Here is a 24736-nt window from a genome sequence, read left to right as displayed (position 1 = left end):
AGAGGGGGCAGGGGTGGGTTGGACGCAAGAGTGCAGCAGTTTAATGCTATCCTGCAGCTTCCTGCTCGCATGATGTCACATATTCTCTGCTCTATCTAGTGCTATGCTGCAAGTGCTTGGATACCGTAGGTTTTTGGCACGCTGTATGACACGCACATCTGTTAACATTAAATCTGCCCCACCATCATGATCTTCTCAATGAAACTCGTTTTACTGTTGGCAGCATAGGAAATGGAGCGTTTCCGGGCTCGGAAATCTATCGCCTGGTGGAGCAGATCCAACGTGAACTGAAACCCAAAGTCGACAGTATCCTGAAAGACAAGTAAGCAACAAAAACATTCCTGTACACTGCAATGGCTGGTAAGGCTAACCCCTGCTTGCTTCCTTTAAAACTCCCTTGATTTCCCTGTGGCACATGGTCAGTGAGCGACCATCAGCCGTAAGTCCCTAACATCAAGTTTCATGAACCTATCCTTGATGTTGGTTGGTGTCTTTTACAGTCCTATCCACTAGGTGTCAGTAGGTGCATGTGCCATTATGCATCATACAGAGGAAGGGTAAGCTCTGTTTATTACGTTACCATTAAACTGGCAACAAATGTGTAGATACAGCCTCATTAAGAGTTTGATGGTATCTCAGCCGTGATACCACTGAGATACCACCAAACTGTATTACTGTTAACAACACTTGGTCCGACGGTATTACCACCAGCGCTAATACTGCCAATTTGGCTCTTTTAGGCAGTAAGGGGAGGAATTACCTCCAGCATTTTGCTGGAGGTGTTTCCTCTGCCTTACCTCAAAACCTGCAGTTCGGCAGTGACGTAATGCAGCGCTAATGCAGTGGTAACTCAGTTGCTACTGCATTACCCCCCTGTTTTACCACACTGTCAACCTTGTAATGAGGCCCACAGTGGACTGCCTTCAGCTTAATGCATTTCAAAATGCAATAGAAACATGGAAGGGGAAGGGAGTTGGAGGCAACAGGTAAGGAGTGAATGGTTAAAAAATGAAGGCTGCACTTAGATGTGAAAACATTTTGGGAGACAGGAAATATTAATCTCCGAGGGCGCAGACGTATTCTAGATGCCTGTGATCAAAAACAAAGGGACCCTCAGAAACTTTGAATAATTGATCTTGAGAAAGTAATTCTTTCCAAGAAAGGCTTGGTGGATGGAATAAAGCAAACACAAATTGAGAACTAAATATACACTCAAACCCACAATTGGCTCCTGATTTCCTTAAATTGATACACGTATCACTTACAATGAAGATTACCGCTGCTAAGGAACGCAGGGAGTCTTGATTCTATTAAAGATAAGGAGGCGAGCATTATGCATTATGGTTCAACTTCTTATTTATTTCTGTCTCCAGCAGTTTCAACAAATCAAACATTTTCAACATTCCAAAGGATTTTTTTTTAATAACAAACTACATTTCCCTAAATCAAGTCCTTTCTGTAGTCCATTTCACCTGGTGCATGTGACCATAGTCCTTCCTGTTCCTTCCTTCCTCCTCTTCTTTGAATGCTCTGAACTGCACTCCAACATTGTAACTGTACTCTCAACTTGTAGAACTACAGTCTTCTCCCTCATCTCTGGTTTGCTCTGCCCTTACTCTGCACACGCCTGACTAGCTTTGCCGATCTCTCAGCCTGCATCCTCACTAGTCTGGCTCAATTGTTCTTCTGGTCATGTCCTAACAAGATACAAAGAGTACATTAGGGAGGCGGATACACTACCGTATTCCCAATGGAATCAATGATTAAACACATTATTAGACATTTTTGTGAACTCTGCTGTGTATCTTGGGCGGGAAAGTAATGCTTGCCTCCTTGTCTTTAAAGGAATAGTTTGTTCAGAAATATTATTGGCCAAAAAGATGGCCAATAATAAAACAAATATGTAAAATATATATATTTTTTTAAGTGCCTATGTAAAGTTTCAAGCAAATGAAGCTCAAACTTTAAAATTGCAAGCACTGGGGGGCATCCATTTTGTGAAATGGATGCCGCCTGTGCTTGCGTTTGCGGCACTAATGAAGCAAAAGCCAGCCAGCTGTAGTAAACAAAAGCTACCACTGGGTGGCTTTTGCTTCATTGGTGCAAGACGCTGAGGACGGGGACCAGAGACTACAGGTAGGAAAGCTGCAGCTGCATCTCGGTAAGTGCTATTTTTTACAAAAAATAAGCACTAGCTGCGTTTGTTTTTCTATGTTTTCCGGGCTGGAGGAGCCGGAAAACTTAGAAATGAAACCGCAGCTTTTTAAACGTTGTATTTATGTTTGCGGTAGCTTCAGCTTGGAGCCCTACGGCACCTTCCCAGGCAACTCTGGTCTCGGGCATTCGGCTCGCATGTGCTGCCTCGCGTCTTTCTGCAATCTTTGCACCATCTCTGCGTCATATATTTTGTGACTCGTGGCGACGACAGCCAGTCCAAGGATTTCAGGTTTCTAATATTTTCTGGGTCGAACATGTCCGATATCTCTTCACTATCCTCTGTTGTTTTCTTTTCTCTGTTTATTTTAGGGGGAGGTTGTAGAACGCTTTCTTCTGTTCCATCTTCCTCTCCTTGCGAGGATCGTGGGGTCTCTGGCGACTGCTCTTCTGAGTCTAGCCCCTCGGTCAGGGGTCATGAAGCTCGGCACCACCGACTTGCGCATGAATGTGTCTCTCAGCTTCTTGAAAGCGTCGGTAGCCTCTGGGGCCTCTTCCTCTGCCCCGTATGGTTGACCTGGGGGGGGTCAGAACAGGGCTTTCTCTTCCGGGTCTCACCCCTGTGGGCCCTCTTGCGTGGCCCTTGTGGTTGTGATTTCTTTATTGTCAGTGCTCTTGAGCTTCTGGCTTAGGAAGGTCTCAATCATAGCCAGTCTCTCCTGCAGGGGTCTCACCCCCTGTGCCACTGCTTCCACCAGCGAGTTACCCAGCACCTCTCTAGCTGTAGGCCAGGTCCTCTGCCTGTTCTTCCTCGCTCCACTCAAACTCTGCCATTATTCCTGCTGGTGCTTGTGCCTTAGTACCTGTAGTCAGGTTGTGTGGCACGTCCACTCCTGCGCTGTAGTCTAATAGCATGGCCTGCACCTGTCTTGCCCTGTTATTCAGGGCCTTGTGCTTGCTCTGAGAGCTTTTTTCTTACCGCCTTGCTGCTATGCTGATGGGCGGTCTGGCCGTTTGTTTATTGGTTCTGTTTGTTTTGCTACTGCTATACGACCTCTCCCTGCCTCAGGGGAGTTGCAATGAGTGCTCCGGTGGGCGGATTTTGTGTATCTGGCTTTAAAAACTTTTAGAATGCTCTTTGTATTTGCAGAGCGTCTGTTAATCCCTGCGGGTCAATGTTTGAGCCTCAATGAGGGATAGCTACTCCTTGCCGAGGGTGGTGGCTATCGTGCTTCTCTACCCGGCAAATGCACTTGCTGTGGTCTTTAGCGCTCTTTGTTTTGTGTCGGGAGGTGCGGTTCTGCCCCTCCAAGGGTGGGGCCGCTGCTCCCACTCGGCTCCGCCTTCCCGTTGTAGGGGGCTGGAGCCTCTGATTCTCACACGGAGCTTGGTGGGTCCCCGATCATGCCAAAAGTATGGCACGGGACCGTGTCAACACTGTATTGTTAATTATACAAAATCTTCTTAAATATATATACCAAATGTCACGCGTGCTCTCATTTCTTGTGACTTACTGCCTTAGCATGCTCTGGCCCTGCTACTGCGCACACTCTACTGTACAAATACATTCATTAACTGTTGCACTTCTCGGATAAACAAAAGTCAACTTATCTGCTTGGAGAGCAGGAAAAAAAGAGCAGAAAGGAAGGAACAGGAAGGCCTATGGTCATGTGCAGAGGGCGAAATGGACTACAGAAAGGACTTGATTTACAGGAAATGTAGTTTGTTAAAAAAAAGGAAAAAAAAGAAATTTCCTTTGGAAAGTTGAAAATGCTTGATTTGTTGAAACTGCTGGAGACGGGAATAAATAAGAAGTTTAAACATAATGCATAATGCTCGCCTCCGGTCTTGACATAGAATATCCAACCCACAACTCCCTATGTGTCACGCTCACCTGATTCCCACGGAGGCGCAGGTCTGGCTTCGAGTGCTGATGCTTCTTTAATGGTGAAGCGCAGGACTCTGATGATGGACAGGAAGGGCCCCTCTACTCTGGCTTTTCTGGCTCGCAGGAATATTCCCCTGTGCGTGAAAAGGGAGTATTACCTACTGACGGAATAATGCTCAAGCCTCCCACTCCCTTCCAACCCTCCTCGATACCCTTCCACGATTCCCAGTGAAGTCTCACCTTAGGGTTTGGAAGGATGAGTTCTCCATCCTGCTTCTGATGCAGGTGCGCGTTGAAACCCAGTTACTTCACTGGATTGAGGTTTGATGGGAGTTCCATATAAGCTTGACTATTCAGGTGAGGCGCTGTAAGAGTTCTGTTGCAAGTTCAAAAGTTCAAGCTTAATAATAATGTTCATTGTCTTATTGCAGCAAGCGCTAATGCTTATGTCTTTTTCCCCTTAGGGGCCGGGGTTCGGAATGCCGGAGATATGGCGCCGACCCGAAGTGTAAGTTCTGGATGAGCGTTCAGGTAATGTCTTTGCATTCGCTCATTCAATGTCTTTGTCTTTTTTCCCCATTGGGGCCGGGGTCCGGAATGCCTGGAAGCGGCAGGACCCGAAATGAAATGGGATGACCCAACAGGTAAGTCTTAGAAGGAAACTGAGCTTTTCCTTTTTCCCTTTCTTCTCTCACCTTGTCTTCTTGTCTTTTCTCTCTAGGCTCTGGGAAGTGGGTGCGGATCCGGATGATCGCTGCTGAAGATGGAGGCGCCCAGGAAAGGTGAGTGAAATGCAGCGCTGCAGCGATCGAAACGAAATGCTTTTAAAATGATGTCTTCCCTTTCAGGATCGTCGGTGTGATGTCCCCGTGATGCAGTTTTAACAGGTAAGGTCTTCTTTCTCTCCAATTCCCTCTTATCTCCTTTTGCAGGCGACCCAGGATGCTGACCGGCGTGGCTGAAGTCCAGATGCAGGAGCTGACACGGTGAGTGTCCAGCTGCGAGGAGCAGAACAACGCGAAGCGTGAGTTGCTGATCGGGCGTGGTTTAAATAGCTTTGGAAGAAGTTCCAGGCATGTACCCTTCCACCGATCAGGTATGTATCCTTCCCCGACCACACCCAGGTGGAAAGTAGTCCCACAGGTAAAGTAGTTCCATTCAGGCCTCAAGAGGGCCTGGATGTAGCAGCATGGTCTGCATCAGGTAAGTGCACATTAAAACACTTGAACACATGTCTAGCTTTATGAGCCTGGCGCCTAAGGCGCCAGGATTGTGTCCAAAGGGCCCCAGCTTGGGCTCGCTGGCACTTCCCTGGGGGGAATGATGCCTGCCTCTGGGGTTGCTGGGTCGGACCTGGCTCCTTGGAGGTAGGCATCATGACAGTACCCCCCTCAAGGCCCCTCCCAAGGTTGTTCCCTCCGGGGGTTTTGGCTTGTTCGGAAATCTCCGGTGGAACCTTTGTATTAATCGAGGTGCGTGAACATGGTTACTAGGCTCCCACGATCTCTCCTGAGGTCCATATCCCTTCCAGTCAACAATATAGAAGAGTTTTGACTTTAACACCTTGGAGTCTAAAATGTCTTTAACTTTGAATTCTAATTCCCCTTCAATTTGAACTGGGTCTGGAGGCTTGGACAGTTGGGTCCCTGGTTGTACTGGCTTCAAAAGTGATGCATGAAAAACTGGATGAATACGCATGTTAGACGGTAAATCCAGTTTAAAGGCCACGGGATTGATTATAGCCTTGATGGGATAAGGTCCTATGAATCTGGGTTTGAAGGTTCGCGGGCCCTTGAGGGGTAAATGTTTTGTTGCTAGCCATACCCGGTCTCCTACTTGGTAAGGAGGAGTTTTACTTCAGTGCAAATCAGCATTTTCTTTATACTTTTTCTTGGCTTGCTGTAAATGAGTTGCAGCTTCTTTGAAGGCTCGGGTTATTGTGGAATGCAGATGATTTACTGCGGGCATTTCCAGGGTCAGAGGTGGATCTAGGTCAGAGGTCAGAGGATGGTGACCATACAAAGTATAAAAAGGAGTTTGTCCGGTTCCAGAATGCACTGAATTGTTGTATGCATATTCTGCGATCCAAAGGATGTCTTTCCAATTTAACTCGGATTGGTGTAACATGCACCGAAGATATTGCTCGAGAGTCTGATTGGTTCTCTCAGTTTGTCCGTCGGTCTGGGGGGGGTGGCTGGTGGATAACCGCACATCTATTTGTGCTAGTTGACAACATTTCTTCCAAAAATGGGAGATAAATTGACTTCCACGATCCGAGACTAATATGGAAGGAAAACCATGTATGCGAACTATATTCTCCAGAAATTCCTTGGCCAAGGTGGAAGCTGAAGGCAAACCTTTTAAAGGGATAAAGTGGGCCATTTTGGAGAATAGATCCACAATTACAAGGATAGTGTTGTAACCAGCACAAGGAGGCAGGTCAGTTATAAAGTCCATTGACAAGGTGTGCCATGGTGCCGGTGGAATATCCATGGGTTGAAGTAGGCCGGCTGGCCTTTTCTTTTGACCCTTGTTTTGGGCGCATATTCCGCAAGACAATACAAAAGACTTTGTCTTTTCTCCAAGAAGGCCACCAGAAGTGGCGTTTGATTTTTTCCTCCGTTTTAGCGATACCAGGGTGTCCTTCCATTAATGATTCATGATGATGGGCAATAACAAGTTCTTGCAATTCTTTACTTGGCAGAAACAACCGCTCCTGGAAGTAGGGTAAATCATCCTTAACGGTGTAATGAGGACCCTTTTGACTCCATTCCAGTAAGGCTGAAGAGTCTAGAAGTTGTTTTACTTGCGTTTGGATGTCCTCAATAGTTTGCAATGAAGTTAGGCCTAAGATTCTTTGTTCAGGTATGATTGGCACAGGTTCTAAACTCGAATTGGGTTCCTCCATGCCAATCCGGGATAAGGCGTCCGCTTTACCATTCTTGCAGCCAGGGCGATAGGTAATTACGAAATCAAATTCCGCAAAGAATAGAGCCCATCGGAGTTGTCGTGAAGATTGAGATTTGGCCGTCTTTAAATATTGTAAATTTCTGTGGTCCGTAATTACAGTGATGGTGTGTCTTGCCCCGAGAAGGTAGTGACGCCAAGCCTTGAAAGCAGATTTAATAGCCAGTAACACCTTGTCGGTAATTGCGTAGTTGATTTCAGGAGGAGAACATTTCCTGGACCAAAAGGCCACAGGGTGTAGTTGGTTCGTTTCTGGGTCTCTTTGCGACAAGACAGCTCCCATGGCCGAACTGGATGCGTCGGTTTCCACAATGTAAGGGAGATCTGGGTGCGGGTGCTTCAATACAGGTGCAGAGGTGAATTTGGTTTTCAGGTCCTGAAAGGCTTGTTCGGCCTCAAGAGTCCATTCAAAGCGTTTGTTTTTCTTTAGGAGAGCTGTGATGGGTTGGACTGTTCGGGAAAATTCCGGAATGAATCTTCGATAGAAATTGGCGAAGCCGAGCATGCTCTGAACTCCCTTCACCGAGCTAGGAGATGGCCATTTGAGGATGGCGTCCACCTTTCGCGAGTCCATTCGGACTCCTTGAGGTGTCAGGATGAATCTGAGAAACTCAACTTCTGTGGTATGAAAGACGCATTTTCCGAGCTTTGCAAATAATCTGTGCTGGCGCAATTTCTCAAGAACTGCCCTAACATGTTTTCTGTGATCGGATTCTGAAGAAGAGTACACCAGGATGTCGTCAATTTTAACAATGACACAGACATCGATAAGTTCCCGAAGAACATCATTCATAAAGTACTGAAAGGCGGCAAGTGCATTGCACAAACCGAAGGGCATCACCTGATATTCGAAGAGCCCAAATTTGGTGCGGAATGCAGTCTTCCATTTGTCGCCTTCTTTTATACGCACCAGGTGATAAGCTCCTCGGAGATCTAACTTGGTGTACACACAAGCGTCTTTCACCTGGTCGATAAGCTCAGGGATCAGGGGCAGAGGATAACGATTCTTAATCGTTATTTGATTTAGGGCGCGATAGTCTATACATGTTCTAAGGTCGCCCTCTTTTTTCGGCACGAAGAACAGAGCTGAGGAGACAGGAGACTTGGACGGGCGAATAAAACCATTGGCTAGGTACTGATCTAAATACTGACGCAAATGCAGGTTCTCAGGTTCCGTAAGAGCATAAATCCGACTACAAGGTAATTGAGCATTGGGTACCAGATCGATTTGGCAATCATAAGACCGGTGGGGAGGTAACGTGTTAGCCTGTTCCTTCTGAAAAACGTCTTGGAATTCTTGGTATTCTGACGGTAGCTGTACAGGGGTGGAAGTTGCTGAGGCTAGACCCATAACTGGATTTCTTGGATAACAAGTTGGTTCACAATCAGGAAAACTTATCTTCTTTGCTCGCCAGTCGATTCTGGGATTATGTGTTTCTAACCAAGGAATTCCAAGAATTACTTGAAATTGTGGGGCCTTGATCACATCAAACACGATTGCTTCCCGATGTCCATCCTGACCCACCAGTGTCATTTCAACAGTGGAATGAGTTACAGGTCCTGTGGCTATTTCGGTTCCATCTACTGTAGTAATGACATCTGGGGTTACTTTCAGGCGGAGAGGGAGCTTAATCCTGGAAGCCAATTCACGGTCTATGTAGTTTCCAATAGCTCCACTGTCGATGTATGCTTTTACAGCATGCAACTGCTGAGGCTGCTTTGGGTCCACGAGCACCATTGGAATGACAAAATGCGAGGTCAAAGAGTTTGTTTTCAAGCTCGGCAAGCGGACCCCTACGCTTGTCGGGCTAGGTCGTTTCCCGAATCAGGTGTCAATAAATCGTTATCAGTGGCTCCAACCACCTTCTTAGGTGGTTTAACCGGACAATTTCGAAGAAAGTGACCGGAAGTACTGCAATACAGACAAAGTTTAATTTGCCGCCTTCTCTCTCGTTCCTTCTGCGTTAATGGTCCTTTAACACCGCCGATTTGCATAGGTTCGGATATGTCGGTACTCTTGGAGTTAGCGTGGGTTTTGATCGGTATTCAGGTTTCGTACTTGAACCCATCTGCTTTTCTATTTTGAAGTCTGTGATCAAGTTGAACCACCAAGTCTATGTCGTCTGTGCAAACCTGGGGTGGATCTACTATCTGAGCTAGAACATCCTTAAGCTCTCCGCGCAGGCCTCGATGAAACAATGTGATCCTTTTGTTTTCTGGCCATCCAGTTTCCACAACCAGTCTATTAAAGGTGGCAACGTAGGACAGGAGATCCTGATTACCTTGTCGTAAGGATAGCAGTTTGTTATCAAGGGCCTGTCCTTGAGAGTGTCAAGCAAACGATCTTTCCATGCTGGCCTGGAAGCCCTGAAAATCCTGGAGAATTGGATCATCCTGATTTACCAATGGAATAGACCAATCGGCAGCACTGCCACTGAGGTAAGATAGTATAAAGGCTACCTTGGTCTGGTCGTTAGGGAAGGCCCCGGGTCTGCATAGAAAGTGTAAACGACATTGGTTCATAAAGACGGCATATTTCTTGGGATCCCCCGCAAAACGTTCAGGCGGGGCCAAAGGCATGTGTCCAGGTAGATTGATTTGTACCGGGTTATTCAAACCCATTGATGTGGAAGTACCTCCGGTATTAGATAAAGGAGTGTGCCCTGCCTGGGCCTGCAATAACCTTTTGGCAAGGTCATCAGTTCTCTCCTTGGATAGGATCAGTTCTCTTTTGAGAGCGTTAGTCTCCTGGCGGGCTGAGTGCACTTCTGCCCGTAATTCCCCCAAAAGCTGGGCCAGCTGATCTGTCTCGGAAGTCTCCATTGCGCCCGGGTGGGAGATTGTGGGTAGGCTTTGCATTCTGTCACGCTCACCTGATTACCACGGAGGCGCAGGTCTGGCTTCGAGTGCTGATGCTTCTTTAATGGTGAAGCGCAGGACTCTGATGATGGACAGGAAGGGCCCCTCTACTCTGGGTTTTCTGGCTCACAGGAATATTCCCCTGTGCGTGAAAAGGGAGTATTACCTACTGACGGAATAATGCTCAAGCCTCCCACTCCCTTCCAACCCTCCTCGATACTCTTCCACGATTCCCCGTGAAGTCTCACATTAGGGTTTGGAAGGATGAGTTCTCCATCCTGCTTCTGATGCAGGGGCGCGTTGAAACCCAGTTACTTCACTGGATTGAGGTTTGATGGGAGTTCCATATAAGCTTGACTATTCAGGTGAGGCGCTGTAAGAGTTCTGTTGCAAGTTCAAAAGTTCAAGCTTAATAATAATGTTCATTGTCTTATTGCAGCAAGCGCTAATGCTTATGTCTTTTTCCCCTTAGGGGCCGGGTGATCGCTGCTGAAGATGGAGGCGCCCAGGAAAGGTGAGTGAAATGCAGCGCTGCAGCGATCGAAACAAAATGCTTTTAAAATGATGTCTTCCCTTTCAGGATCGTCGGTGTGGTGTCCCCGTGATGCAGTTTTAACAGGTAAGGTCTTCTTTCTCTCCAATTCCCTCTTATCTCCTTTTGCAGGCGACCCAGGATGCTGACAGGCGTGGCTGAAGTCCAGATGCAGGAGCTGACACGATGAGCGTCCAGCTGCGAGGAGCAGAACAACGCGAAGCGTGAGTTGCTGATCCGGCGTGGTTTAAATAGCTTTGGAAGAAGTTCCAGGCATGTACCCTTCCACCGATCAGGTATGTATCCTTCCCCGACCACACCCAGGTGGAAAGTAGTCCCACAGGTAAAGTAGTTCCATTCAGGCCTCAAGAGGGCCTGGATGTAGCAGCATGGTCTGCATCAGGTAAGTGCACATTAAAACACTTGAACACATGTCTAGCTTTATGAGCCTGGCGCCTAAGGCGCCAGGACTGTGGCCAAAGGGCCCCAGCTTGGGCCCGCTGGCACTTCCCTGGGGGGAATGATGCCTGCCTCTGGGGTTGCTGGGTCGGACCTGGCTCCTTGGAGGTAGGCATCATGACACTATGGCCCTGATACTTCACTTCCATTAGATCAGTAATAACAGTGGTGTAGCCAGACATTACTGACCAAATGGGACTCCACAGAATACACATGGGCATTCCTCAGGGATCCATGCAATTGGATTTTTGCATTGCTGCTGTGTTTAGAACTAGGCCTTTTTCCCTCTTTTCAGGAAAGTCGAATCTGTTTGTTTTTGCATTGCTGCTGTGGTTATTGTTTCTACTGTGAACTATATCCCATTAGGCTCTCTCCCACTTTCTAGGTCCCCACCCCCTGGGGGTACATTGTACTGTTGTGTGTCGCCTGTCTGCTGCACCTGTGTGTTCCCCTACTGTTGTGTTCCCTGCCTCCCTCTGCGCTTCCTGTGTTGTGCCGCGCTGGGCTGTGTCTCGCCTTCTCTCTTTCGCTCTCTCTTCCTACTTTCCTCCTTGCATCCTCTATGGTGCTTTCCGTCCCTCCCATCTTCTCTAACTATCCTATTCCTCTCACTAAATCTGGAAGGAAGACATTCAAGAGGGACATCCTGGTCTCCAACCCGGGCCTCGGCCTCCCTATCGCTGATACCTACATCGGTGCTTCCTCGAGACAGACTCTCACTGACATCTTCTTTGTCGTTCCCGCACCAGACCTATGGACTCCTCATATGGTCTCTATTTTCTCTCCTATCTCCTCCTCTCCCAATAATGGTGGCACTCAGTGGGAGGTCCTCTTGGCTACCTTCCACTCCTCTAAGACCATCCTTAATGTCTATCTGAATGGCACTGTCTTGGTCCAGGGCCCTCAGCCCAATCTCCTCCTTTTCGATAGATGTCTTCTGTGTCTTATCAACTTCCTTCTTTCTCCTGCTACTTGTACTGGCACCTCTCTGGCTCCTCTGCCACCTCCTGTCTCCACCACCTCTCTGGCACCTCCCTCGTCCTCTCTGGCTACTATTCTACCTCCTACTACCACCATTGACCACTTGCAGGCCCCTCTCCCACTTCTGCAGGGTGTACCTGAAGCCTGTACCCATCCACGCAAGACTTTCAAATGTGGCAACCTGCTCCACGTCGATACTCACAACTCTTGCTCTGCTGTCAAACACTCCTCTGACATCTGCCACCTCCTTGAAGAACTTTACCTGGATGTCCTCGCTCTCACCGAGACATGGTTCATGGCTAGCTCTGTCACGAGTTTTGTCACTCTTCTCCCTGATGGCTACAAGATCCTCTCCGAGCCCAGAACCAACCGACCCAGAGGTTGAGTAGCACTGATCTTTCTGGAGTGGGTCCCTGCTTCTGTCATTCATATGCGGGCTTACTCCTTCTTGGAATGCCTGCTCTGCAGGCACTCTGTCTCCTGGCCTCTCTCTGACTGTGGCCACCATCTACAGGCCTCATGGCCAGGTTACCCTTTTCCTCTCTGAGTGGGCTGATCTCTCCTAGTCACTCCTTGCCTCTACCCCTCAACTTCTCCTCTGAGACCTTAACATCCACCTGGATGCTTCTAATCCGCTCCACCCCTACCTACTCATCCTTCTGCCACTCCCTGAAAGCCCATCTCCTTCACCCCCCCTGACTTCCCTTCCCTACCCCTCCCTTCCTACCCTTGCCCCCCTCGTTTCCCCCATCCTCTCCCCTTCCCCATAACCTTAAAATTGGTAACAAATACTACTTAAGGTCAATGAGGACACCATACCACTCCCTCTTCCCTTCCCCCCTGCCTCTCTCTCCCCCTACCTCAAATCCTACACCGTAACTCCCATCACCTACCCCCTCCTCTATGCTCTCCTCACCCTCTCCCCCCTTGTAAATAGTTCTACTTATTGTTCTAATGACCTGTTCATGTTTGTAAATATGCTTCGAGGGGGTTGGGTCCTCCGACGTATTCCATATCTATGACAGGTAATGTCCACAGCTGTGCTGCTTCGGAAAATCTTTGGCATCTGCGTCCTGCGTCGATGACGTCGATGCAGCGTCCCCGAGGACCTCCTCCGACGACCGACGTCACCCGATGTGATAAGCAGGACGCACGACGCCCATAGCCTCAGTTCTGTTTTTTCCGCGAACGTGTTCGCTTCGTGAATCTCGATACGCCTCGACTCGTTGAGTTTGCTGTTTTCAATTCTCAGTTCGATGAACCTGTTCGGTTTGTTGTGAAGACCTGTTCGTGGCGATGTCTTCTTCGGCTTCAACCCCGCGTCCGGGCTTCAAGAAATGCGGGGACTGTGGGTCCAAGATGTCAGTCACAGACTCGCACGACGCCTGCCTCTGGTGCCTCGGGGAGGCCCACGATACAGACGACTGTGTCGACTGCCAGTCGCTCACGGCAAAGGCCTTGCGGGAACGCAAGAAGAAGCTGTCGGTAGGCCGGGTGTCTAAGCCCCGGAAGTCGAGGTCTGCGGGGCTTTCGACGGATGACTCGAGGGGCGACTCTCCGCATCGTCGATGGAAGTCCAGTGGGTCTCCTTCCAGGAGTCGGTCTCGCCACTCCTCCGCCTCTTCGAGGCATTCCCGGAAGCGCCGGCATAGGTCGCCTTCCCCGTCCTCTTCCGAGGACTCCGCCCGTCGGTGGGTCGCTTATCCCTCCATGCAAGCGACACCAGAGGAATGGGCTTCCTTCGGGAAGCAGATGCTAGAGGTTCTTGAATCGCCGGGCACCGGTCTGTCCGCGCCTCCGAGTGGGGTCGGTCGGCACCGGTCGAGAGACACCGCTCGTACGCCTTCGGGCTCGGATGGTCGGCATGGCTCGCGGGAGAGGTCCTGCTCCGACAAGGGTAGCCGTTCTCGCCATGCCCGTTCCAGGTCCCGGTCCTCGACGCGCTCGAGACCGCGTGATCCTGTGCCGTCTTCGAAGAAGACATCGACGCCTGTGGCGCCGAGGTCGTTGACGATTTCTCTCGAGGCTCTGCATCCGAGGGGGTCGTCGACGCCGTCAGCGCCTAGGTCGTCGAGAGACACGCTCGGAGCTCCGGCTTCGAGGCCTGTGGCGACACCGCCGATGCTGGCGGTGCTGCAGCTGACGTCGACGCCGATTCGCTCGATGTCGACGCCTTTTCTGTCGACGCCGGCGCCGACTCGTTCGGCGCCCTCGCCGCCTTTCGAGGCAGTGGTGTCGGAGGGGCCCCGTGCACAGGGTTTGCCCCTAGAAAGGCTCTGGCTAAGGACAGGCACTGCTTTGGTCCCCAGAGGTCTTCCTGGCTCCGTGCACGGGGTTTGCCCCTGGAAAGGCTCTGGCTAAGGACAGGCACTGCTTTGGTCCCCAGAGGTCTTCCTCTCCCCGCCTGGAGTACATTTCAGAGGGTGATGAAGGCTCTGATGGCGGCTTGGTTCCGGTTACGGTTCCCGATGAATTTATCTCGGGCCATAGCCAGTTTGATGACTTGCGGCAGTCGCTGCATGATGCCAGTGGACTGGACACCTCTCCGGAGGTGGAGTTTTGTAGGCCGGAGCCTGGCACTCATGCCGATTCTTCATATCGGCGCCTTATGTCTCGGGTCACCGAGTACTTGGGTTGGTCAGCTCCCCCAGGGGAGTTCGTTCAGGATGATCTCACGGACATCCTTGATCTCGGTCCCCCCACTGACCCGGTTTTGCCTTTTCATATGGCTCTGCAGAGAAGGGTGGCGGCGGCTTGGACTGCTTCGGAGAGTCTCCCGGCAGTGGGCAAGTCTTTGTCGCGAAAATACCGTCCAGCCAGTAGCGACCCCTGCTACTTGTCTAGGCACCCCACTCCGGAGAGTTTGGTGGTGCAGGCGGCTACGGCCCCGGCAAAGCAGGCGCCGTATCCTACCATCCCTCCGGATAAGGATGACAAATGTTTTGACGGCTGGCCGAAGAAAGTGTTTTCTTCGGGGGGTATGGCGCTTCAGGCGGCCAACTCCATATGTGCCTTGTCTTGTTTCACACACACTCTGTGGAACTGTATTGCATTAGCGGCTGAACATATTCCCGAAGGGGATGAATGGGATGGTTTCCTTGCTATGGTTCAGGATGGCAAGGATGCCATGTGTGAGGCCGTTCAGTTGGGTTTGGACTTGGCGGATTGTGTCAGCCGGTCCATGGCGACGAGCACCGTAATGCGCAGGTTTGCGTGGTTGCAGAAGTCTGGGTTCGCTCCTGATGTGCAGTCCCGGCTCCTCAACATGCCCTTTGACAGTGAACACCTTTTTGGCAGCAAGGCTGACGAGAGCCTCGAGAGGTTGCAGACCTCCAAAGCTGCAGCAAAGTCGTTGGGCGCTGCAGTTCGCCAACCTCCGCCTTTTCGTCCTAGGGGAGAGCAATGGAGGGGAGGTTCCTTTCGCTATTACTCGTCCTTCATAAAGCGAGGGGAGCTAGCAGTCAAAGAGGCCATCGTGAGAGTGCCAGCGGTGGAAATAAAGGTACTCGAGGTGCCAAGGCCGCTCGGGCAGTTGCCTCTTCGACCTCGGGCAACGCCGCAGCCACTACCACCCAGTCATGAGGCCAGGTCCCATGGTTCGCCGGTTGGGGGAAGGCTGGTGCAGCATCTTGTAGAGTGGCAAGCCATTACTTCGGATGTGTGAGTTCTGGAGATCATAACCCACGGCTACTGTCTTCCTTTTTGGCAGAGGCCTCACGACAATCCACCAGGGAGCCTCTCTTTGAAGATTCCGGATCCGCTCCTTGCGCAGGAAATTCAAGCCCTGCTGGAGAAAGGCGCCATAGAACTGGTGCCTGTAGTGGAGAGGAACAAGGGATGGTATTCCCCTTATTTTTTGATATAGAAGAAAGACGGGGGATTGAGACCCATCATGGACTTGCGCGGTTTGAACAAACTCCTCAGGAAGGACGAGTTCAAGATGGTGACTCTTTCTCAAGTCCTCCAGGCCCTTCAACTTCAGGACTGGTTGGTGTCTCTCGACCTCAAGGATGCTTACTTCCAAGTGCCGATCCAACCCAAGCACAAGAAGTACCTGAGGTTCGCGTTGGCGACTCGCACTTTCAGTTTCGGGTCCTGCCGTTCGGATTGACCTCCGCCCCGAGGGTTTTCACCAAGCTCATGGTGGTGGTGGCAGCGCATCTCAGGAAAGGGCGGATTCACGTCTACCCCTACCTGGAAGATTGGTTGAACAGGGGGAGCTCTCCCGAGCAAGTCCTGGATCATCTGTCCGTCACCTGCCACTCCCTTCACAAGCTGGGCTTCTCCCTCAATTTAAAGAAGTCCCATTTGACACCAACACAGTGGCTCCAGTACATCGGAGCAGTGCTCGACACGTCCCTGGGGCAGTGTTTTCCTCCTCAGGTGAGGGCTCTTCACATTCAGCAGATGGTGCACAAGTTTCATTTTGCCCAGGATCCCCCAGCGTCCGAGTTCTTGAGACTGCTCCGCCTCATGGCATCCTGCATTCTTCTGGTGCCAGAGGCTCGTCTGCGGATGAGATCTTTGCAGTGGGCACTCAAGCTCCAGTGGTCTCAGTCCTCCGGCAGGCTGTCGGACCCTGTTCAGGTGCCGCCCTCGGTTGTCTGGGAACTTCTGTGGTGGGCCGTCAAGGGCAATCTGATGAAGGGGGCCCCATTTTGGCTGCCCTGGCCGGAGGTGACGATCGTGACGGACGCATCCCTCACGGGATGGGGCGCTCATGCCAACGAGTTGACAATCAGCGGTCGTTGGTCTCCATCGGAGTCCAGACTCCATATCAATCTGTTGGAGCTGAGGGCAGTCAGGCTAGCCCTGAAGGCTTTTCTGCCGACTGTGCGCGGAAAGAGTGTCCCGATTCTAACGGACAACACGGTGGCCAGGCACTACCTCAACAAAAAGGGGGGGAGGGTCACTTCCGCTGTGCAAGGAGGCGATGCAGCTCGAATTCTGGGCCATCCAGCAGGAAGTTTCGATCTCGGCTCTTCATCTGGCCGGAGACGACAACGAGACGGCGGACGCTCTAAGCAGGCAGAGCTCAATCTCTCACGAGTGGGAGCTGGCTCAGGAGATTCTCCCAGAGATCTTTGCCCTTTTGGGGACCCCTCAAGTGGATCTATTCGCCTCCAGTGTCAACCGGAAGTGCGAAAGGTTTTGCTCGCGGGAACTTCCTCCAAAAGGAGCCTTAGGAGATGCGTTCGTGGTGGAGTGGTCATTCCCACTGCTGTACGCGTTTTCTCCAGTCCCCGTCATCCCGCAAGTGCTGCAGAGGTTACGGAGGTTCTGTTCCCGGATGATCCTCATTGCTCCAGCGTGGGCCTGGAGGACGTGGTACCCGGACCTTCTAGACTTGTCCATCTGCCCTCCACGTCGTCTTCCCTACCGAGACGATCTGCTCTCACGGGAGGGGGGGGGGTTAGGTTCTCCATCCAGAGGTCAGATCCCTCAATCTTTACGCTTGGCTTCTGAAAGGTTCAGGTATAAGGATTGGGACCTCCCTGAAGACGTGATGGAGGTGTTGCTCTCGGCCAGGCGGCCGGCAACTAAGTCTCTGTACCGTTGCCGTTGGAGAAAGTTCTGCGACTGGTGCAGAGTTCAGAATGTGGATCCTTTTGAATGTGACATTCCCATGGTTCTGTCTTTTTAGCTTTCTTTGGCCCACAGGGGCTTGCAAGTGGGGACCATTAAAGGTTACCTGGCGGCGCTGTCCATATTTAAGCGCTCGTCTGAAGAGTGTTCCTATTTTAAAATTCCTTTAATTTCGCAGTTTTTGAAAGGGCTCACTAATGTGTTCCCTCCATCACCTTTTCTGGTGCCAGGTTGGGATTTGAACCTTGTTCTTAAGTTTCTTATGGGTGCTCCGTTTGAGCCTTTGCATTCTTGCCCTTTGAGGCTGTTAACTCTGAAGACTGTGTTTTTGGTTGCGGTTACTTCCGCTCGCAGAGTGAGTGAGTTACAGGCACTTTCAGTTAAGCCACACTTCACTGTGTTTCATAAGGACAGGGTTGTCCTTAGAGTTCGTCCTTCTTTTCTTCCGAAGGTGGTTTCGGACTTTCATTTGAGCCAGAAGGTTGTTCTTCCGGCGTTCTATCCTCCTCCAAATCCTGGTAAGGAAGAGGAGAGGCTCCATAGGCTTGATCCTAGGAGAGCGTTGAGCTTTTATATTTCGTGCATGTCCCGGGTCAGAGTGGAGATCAACTTTTCATTGGTTACACTGGAAAGCGTTTGGGACAAGCTGTGACGAAACAGACTTTGTCTCGTTGGATTATTTTAGCTATCTCCGAGTGTTACCGCTTGGCGGGTAAGGATCCTCCGGCTGGCTTGCGGGCCCATTCTACCAGGGGAGTGGCTGCGTCTACTGCTCTGCAGAGGGGAGTTCCTATTCGTCACATCTGTGATGCAGCCACCTGGGCTTCAGTACATACTTTTGTACGTCACTACTCCCTCGATTCCATCAGAGGGCAAGATCTGGCCTTTGGCAAGGCAGTTCTCTATTCCGCAATTTGATTGGGCATGCTAAATTTGTATTCCAAATTCTTTCCCACCTCCTTGCTTGGTACTGCTTTGGCAGTCTGTCATAGATATGGAATACGTCGGAGGACCCAATCCCCTCGAAGAACAAGTTACTTTCTTACCTGGTAACGTTCTTTCGATGGGATGGTCCGACGACGTATTCCATATCGCTCCCTCCCTGCCTTCCCCGCTGCAGAATTTCTTTTGCGATTGCAGCTTGCGTTCCGCAAGGCCTTGTGTGTCTGACTGGCAGAAAACTGGTGGCACACGTTCTGGGAAAAAACTATAACTGAGGCTATGGGTGTCGTGCGTCCTACTTATCACATCGGGTGACGTCAGCCGTCGGAGGAGGTCCTCGGGGACCGCGCATCGACGCAGACGCCAAAGATTTTCCGAAGCAGCACAGAACGTTACCATTTAAGAAATTAACTTGTTCTTCTCTCACTTTGTACCTGTTATATTGTAAAGTGCTTTGGCTTAAAGCGCTATATAAATTCAATAAACATAAACATAATCCCTCCTCTGGGCTATTCAACATCTGCAACACTCTTTCTCTTTCCATTCTAACCTCTGGTCCGACACACTGTGCCCGACAAAACCTGGATGTTCTCATCTCCTCAGACATCCCCCTCTCTAAACCTCTCACCACTCCTCTCTCCTGCACTGATCACTCTCTGCTTTCCTCTCACCTGAAACTCTCTGTCCCTTAGGCAAAGCCTGCCCCAGCACTGCCACCTACCATCTCGGTCATTCGGCCCATGAAGTGTGTTTCAGTGGACACCTTTGCCTCTACTTTTTCTGCTCCTCCTACTCCTGTGGCTGACTCACATCCTGACACAGCCTTCTCTAACATGCATCTTTCTATCTCCACCACTCTGGACATCCTTGCCCCTGTGATGAGAATCCGCCTGAAGCCTACCTCCAAGTGCAACTCTTGGGATGACTCTGACCACTTCACCCTGAAATGCAAGTGCAGGGTGGCTGAGAGGAAGTGGAGGGCTCTGGGTGCATCCTGTGACAAACTGGCCTGCCGCCTGCTCCAAAGGCAATACAGACTCAATGTCCTGTCCAAGTAGAGAGTCCACATCCAAGCCTGCGTTTCTAGACAAGTCTGATCTATGAAAGTATCGTTCAAACGGTTGCTCTCCTGCTCCTCTAGAACCATCAAGGACCACATTGACACCCTTGCTCCAGCCTTCGACGATTTCTGCAATCACTCTTTCGCCACTGGTTCCTTCCCCTCGCTCCTCAAGCATCATTGTGCATCACCTCCTTAAAAAGCTTTCTGCCAACCCTCCCTGTCTGGCAAACTAACGCCCAATCTCTGTCACTCGTTTCCTGGGCAGACTCTTGGAAAAGCTGGCCATCTCCCAGCTGACTCTCCACGCTGAATCTGTTGGTTGTCTCCATGACCATCAGCCTGGCTTCAGAGCACCCTGAGGCACAGAAACTGCTCTCCTAAACACTTGTGAAGATCTGCTTTCAAATCTTGATTCTAGCCTTCCTTCTGTCCTCATCCTCCTGAACCTTTCCTCTGCTTTTGACATGGTCAATCATGCCATCCTGATCGATCGACTCCGCGAGAACCCGGGCATCACAGATCAGGCCCTAGCCCACAAGTTGTGGACCTCCTTACTCCTGGACCAACCCTCCCAGGTCAAATTGGGTCCTTTCCCTCCACCACTTCTCTCTCCACATGTGGTGTTCTCCAGGGCTCTATCCTCTCACCCTGGCACTTCAATATCTACTTGGCCGCTTTGACCCACCTGATCTCTACCTTCTCCTCTAAATTTCACTGTTATGCCGATGTCACTCTGCTCTCTTTCAGGCTCTCCTCAGCCTCCTCTCCTCTCTTGCTCATTCCTGACTTCAGGATTGGTGCACCTCCAACAAGCTCTGCCTTGATCCTTCTCATTGGGACCCCTGCTCCCACTTTCCCTCTCTCGCTCTGGCCACCCTCCTTGTGCCCTCTTCCTTCAGCTTTCCTGTGAGGCAAAAACCTTGGTGTCATCTTCGATTCCGCTTTCTGCTCCTCTCCTCATATCACAGGCCTGGCCAAGAAGGCCCACTACCAGCTGCACCTCCTGGGAGGTATTCTTCCTTTTTTTACTTTCCCCCAGAAGCTCACTGTCTCCATGCTGGATTACTACAACAACCTCTTTCTCAATCTGCCTTCTGCTACTCTCCGCCCTCTGCAACTAATCGAGAACGGGGAGACCTATCATTGGCCCTCAAGCGCAGGGGCCCTATCTCTCCAGCCCTGAAATCTCTCCTTAGGCTCTAGGTGGCTGCAAGGATCAAGTTCAAGGCCCTCTGCATCGTGAATAAGGCTTTCTGGGGCCGTGGCCCGCAATACTCCCAACTCTCTTCCAAAATACCTTCCTTCTCGATCCCTTCACTCAGCTACCTCCAACTCACTGAGAGTCAGGCGCTTCTCCAGGCTGAGAGTGGGGGGTAGATATCTCTCCTCTGCAGGTGCCTCCCTCTGGAATGGCCTCACTGACCCTCTCAAACTTGAGCCGGACCACCTGAAGTTCTGGAAGCTTCTCAAGACCTTCCTTTTCTCCTCTGCTTTCGCTCTCCCCTGCTGACCTACCTCCTCTGCTGCTCCGACTGGTTGCTTGGCAACCCCCAAAGTCTCACTGGGTACCAGGCTCCTCCTTGTATCAATCTCCCCTGCACTGCTTCCGGGCCTACCGCACACTTAGGGACTGCAACTGTAACCTCTACAGCCCCCTGCCTCTTTGCACTTGCCCAAGAGCCGCGCTGCCCTCACTCAGAGCAAAGCTGCCCTGATTACACTTCCCCTTTCCCTCTCTCTGGCACTTCCCCCTCTCCCTTCCCCTTGCACTTTGTTTTGCGCTGTCGCACTTGCACAATCTAAATGACACAAGGCCTAGTAAGATCGATTGTCTTGTCGTCCCCCTGTCCTCCCATTCCTTGTCTTGTCGTGCCTTGAAAAACTTGTGTACAGGCGCTTCATAAATGACATCCTATCATATCAATTAAAGAGCCAGGCCAATATTTGCCAGGGGTAGGCTCCTGAATACTTAACTGAATAGGTAAAAGACACCGTTCAGCCAACTACCCGCTTGTATTGACTTAGATCTCCAATTAATTATGAACTCCCCCTAAATAACTTTTTACTTATGCACTTTTAAGACCCACAAGAAAACTAATTGTGAAAAAAGGGCACCTGCTCTTATTCGTTGTTTGACAGTGGCATGCAGCTGTACAAGAGGGCGGAGCGACCTCTGACGCGCCCATGGGATCAGTGCTCACCCTCGAGTACTTTAAGACGAGATAGCTGCACCTTGAGGGGGATGGGGTGCGGGATTCTCTTACTCCACCACCAATCAATAAGGACAATTCAACGGTTTGGCAAAGGGAAGTCTGTTTAATGACCAGTACAAAAACGGGGAAGCAATAGGAAATCTGCACTGATGCGGTCGCCCGTCTCGCTTCAACATCCGAATTCTTCATTCAGACAGCAATAGTTATAGTACATTCTCGTCATCATTGACGTGTAACACTCAAAAGTTTGTCATGCAATTCTATTGGTTAAAAAGAAAACGTAAGTATAGGTGCTATATCTGTATATGGTAACAGAGTGTGAGGATTGGATAACTCTTATTGGGTGGGCGTCTACGCCCATCCCTCTACATCACTTGTGCTAGACGTCACTACAAGTACGACGTCTCATTGGTTCTACCAGCTATAGGACCCTAGATTATTTGGTCCATTGTGATTGGGTCAGTTACACCCCCAGGCATAAATCTCCACTTTAATTAGCAGCATGAAGAATGTTCACCCAGATGCGGTGTACCCCACGATTCAGCCTGCCTCCCTTCCATCAATCAGTATTTTAGGGCTATGTGTCAATTAGTTGGCTGAAGTTGACCTCGAAACTGTAGCTTCTTATCAGGAAAAGTTATGGCATCCTCTGGGTTTGGGTGACATCGGATGTTGGTACCTCTTCGCGCTTGGCTGGTCACGTGTTAGTACACCGTGAATCTGCATAATTTTCCCTCTATTTGTGTGTTTGATTCTCCCTTAGCCCTTGCCACCTGCCTGGGCCACCTTATCTCGACCTTCACGGGGCAGGCTGCTATGCTCTGAAGTTTCGTTTCTTCGAAGTTGCCGCTCTCCTCCCTTCCATAGGTTGACCTCGAATTCCCAGGCATGAGCTGCTTCTTACTAAGTTTCGATTCCGCTCTTTCGTCTGGCTTTATGCTGCTATATGAATCATGGCCTGTTTGACCCCTACCATCCTGGGCTTAATTCTGCTTTTGTAAAATGGATTCGCACTTGTATTATGTGCTTCTTTGAGGTAGATATATAGTTGGCGCTTGCTGCTCTTTTCTTCTACTAAGCATAACAAGCAGTACTGTTTCCTTAGCTTCTTGCGTTCCAAGCCTATTTACAGGCGTTAGCTAGTTGCAAATTTTCATCCTACTTCATGGTTAAGTTTCTTTATATTTCACCATTGTTTCTTCTTCTAAGTCCATTACATCATTATTCGATACATTTCGTCTTTGCGTGTCATCTTTTGAGTGTCGGTTCGTTCGTCTGTACATCCGTCCGGGCCCTTGTGTCATCACCATTCGCCTTTAATTAAGGCCCTTTGGGTCTCTTCGGGGACAGTTTGTAAGTTGTCTTCATGTCGTGTCAGCTGCTGGTACAGTTGTCTCAATGGCTACCGTGCTTCCCATGGTTGCCTGGTTATTGGCACTTCAACAGGTATTGCTCTTCTGATGGGCACTGGGCGGAGCCCTAGTGCTGCTCTCTGTTGGTTTATTTGCTCCTCATATGTCACATATCTCGGTGAGTATGTCCCTGGCATTTCAAAATGGGTGGCTGGAGTGCAGGCCAAAACTGGGACCTCCTCTACACTTCCCCCTCTGGTCGGTTCATCAACCACTTCTGCTTCTTCCTTTGGGTTCGTCTTGCTTGGTTCTTCTGTATCCAATTCTTCGTCTTCTGGGTTTGTACATGATGGTGTGACAGAATGTCTCTTTGGAGTCCAAATTTTTATCACTCCTTTCAAATTTCCTGCTGTTTTTACATGTTCGTCTTTTTTCCAGGTCATCAGCTGGCACTGTCCATTTGAGCTGCAATAGATCCATTTTCCTTCATGCTTTCTTTGATTTCTGGGATACACAAACTTTATTCCTTCTGGCGCATATTTGCTGGCCCTCACAAAGTCTCTTATTTCTTGATGAGTCAGGTCTCTGGGCTTCCATCCTGGTTTGACGTTGATCATGATCTTCATCCCTATGGCTTTCTTCGCAGTTTTCTGGCATTGTGAGATGATTATCTTGATAACACAAAATCCTAATAGTATCATCAGTAGCAGGGCTCCCAGGAACTTGAATATGTCTGCCATCCATTGTGGGACCCATGAGAACAGTGTTCCAAACCAACTGTCATCATCAACTTCGTCCGTTTCATCGATCATCTGGTTCTGTAGGTTTGTCAGCATACTTATGGATTCTGTTAAGGTCCCATTTTCTTCGTCATGTGACGGTGTAAACGTGCAACGTGATTCTCCGATTTTTGCGCAAACACCTCCATCCATCGCTGTGATCATGTCAAGTACGTATCTTTTCTGTAGAGTCATCAATCGGATTGCTCTTAATTCTTCTTTAAACGCGTTGAATCCTTTTATGGTGGTGTTGATGGTTTGCAATAACTCCCATCTGGTTATCTGCAACCATTTGGTATTTACTCCAGCTCGGGAGGATAGCTCAGCGGCAACGTGCTTGCCTTGGAAGCAAGACGACACGCAGCACCACAGGTTCGATGCCCGGGTCTGCGCTTAGAAACCTCTGAGTATTAAGCAAGTTATAAATAACCCATCATATCGAAACTTGGATTTTTGGCATGAAGATTGTTGTGAACACTAATGAGGTGAGGCTGAAAAGCCTGTGTTCATACGGGATTGTATGGAATGCTTCTTCTGATTTGGCAGAAAAGTAATTTTCTCTCTTCATTCAGGATACCAGCTCCACAGATCTCCTTTTCCTCAGGTGGGCATCTGCTTTCGGGAAACTGTCTATATTCAGGTCACTTTTCGGGATCACAAGCACAGGAACGTGGACGTTCACTATCGTGCATGTGCCTCCCCAGTTTTTCGGCAGTCTTGTGTATGCTTTGGATCCACACGCCCAGTAATGATCGATAATTACTGCGGTTCCGTGAGTCATTCCAGGAACTTCAAAGATTCGTCCGCAGTTCTGATTCTCTCCCATCTTCCTTGTGCCATTGTTCCTGAAACACAATTTTGGGCTTCCCAGCGGCACTATCTGTAAGGGTGCGCCTCCGTCTTTGACCCATCTTAGTAATTTTGTGAGTTTCGGCCATAAAGGTTTGCACAGTCTTTGTGA

At 49.9% G+C, this 24736-nt stretch overlaps 1 protein-coding gene across 2 annotated transcripts in view; it reads left to right on the top strand.

Annotated features, from left to right (window-relative positions):
- LOC138569399 (hexosaminidase D-like) overlaps nucleotides 1-24736 on the top strand; it is a 644991-nt gene that overhangs the window by 557110 nt on the left and 63145 nt on the right. For both annotated transcript variants that reach the window (XM_069647343.1, XM_069647344.1), the window contains one exon: nucleotides 224-322. In XM_069647343.1, the coding sequence (XP_069503444.1) occupies nucleotides 224-322 (99 nt within the window). The remainder of the gene's footprint in view (nucleotides 1-223; nucleotides 323-24736) is intronic.

Source organism: Ambystoma mexicanum, chromosome 2q, assembly GCF_040938575.1.
Source record: "Ambystoma mexicanum isolate Mex_15411 chromosome 2q, UKY_AmexF1_1, whole genome shotgun sequence".
NCBI classification, from domain to species: domain Eukaryota; kingdom Metazoa; phylum Chordata; class Amphibia; order Caudata; family Ambystomatidae; genus Ambystoma; species Ambystoma mexicanum.
The sequence above is the reverse complement of the archived record's forward strand: the minus strand, read 5'-3'. Positions and strand labels throughout refer to the sequence as shown.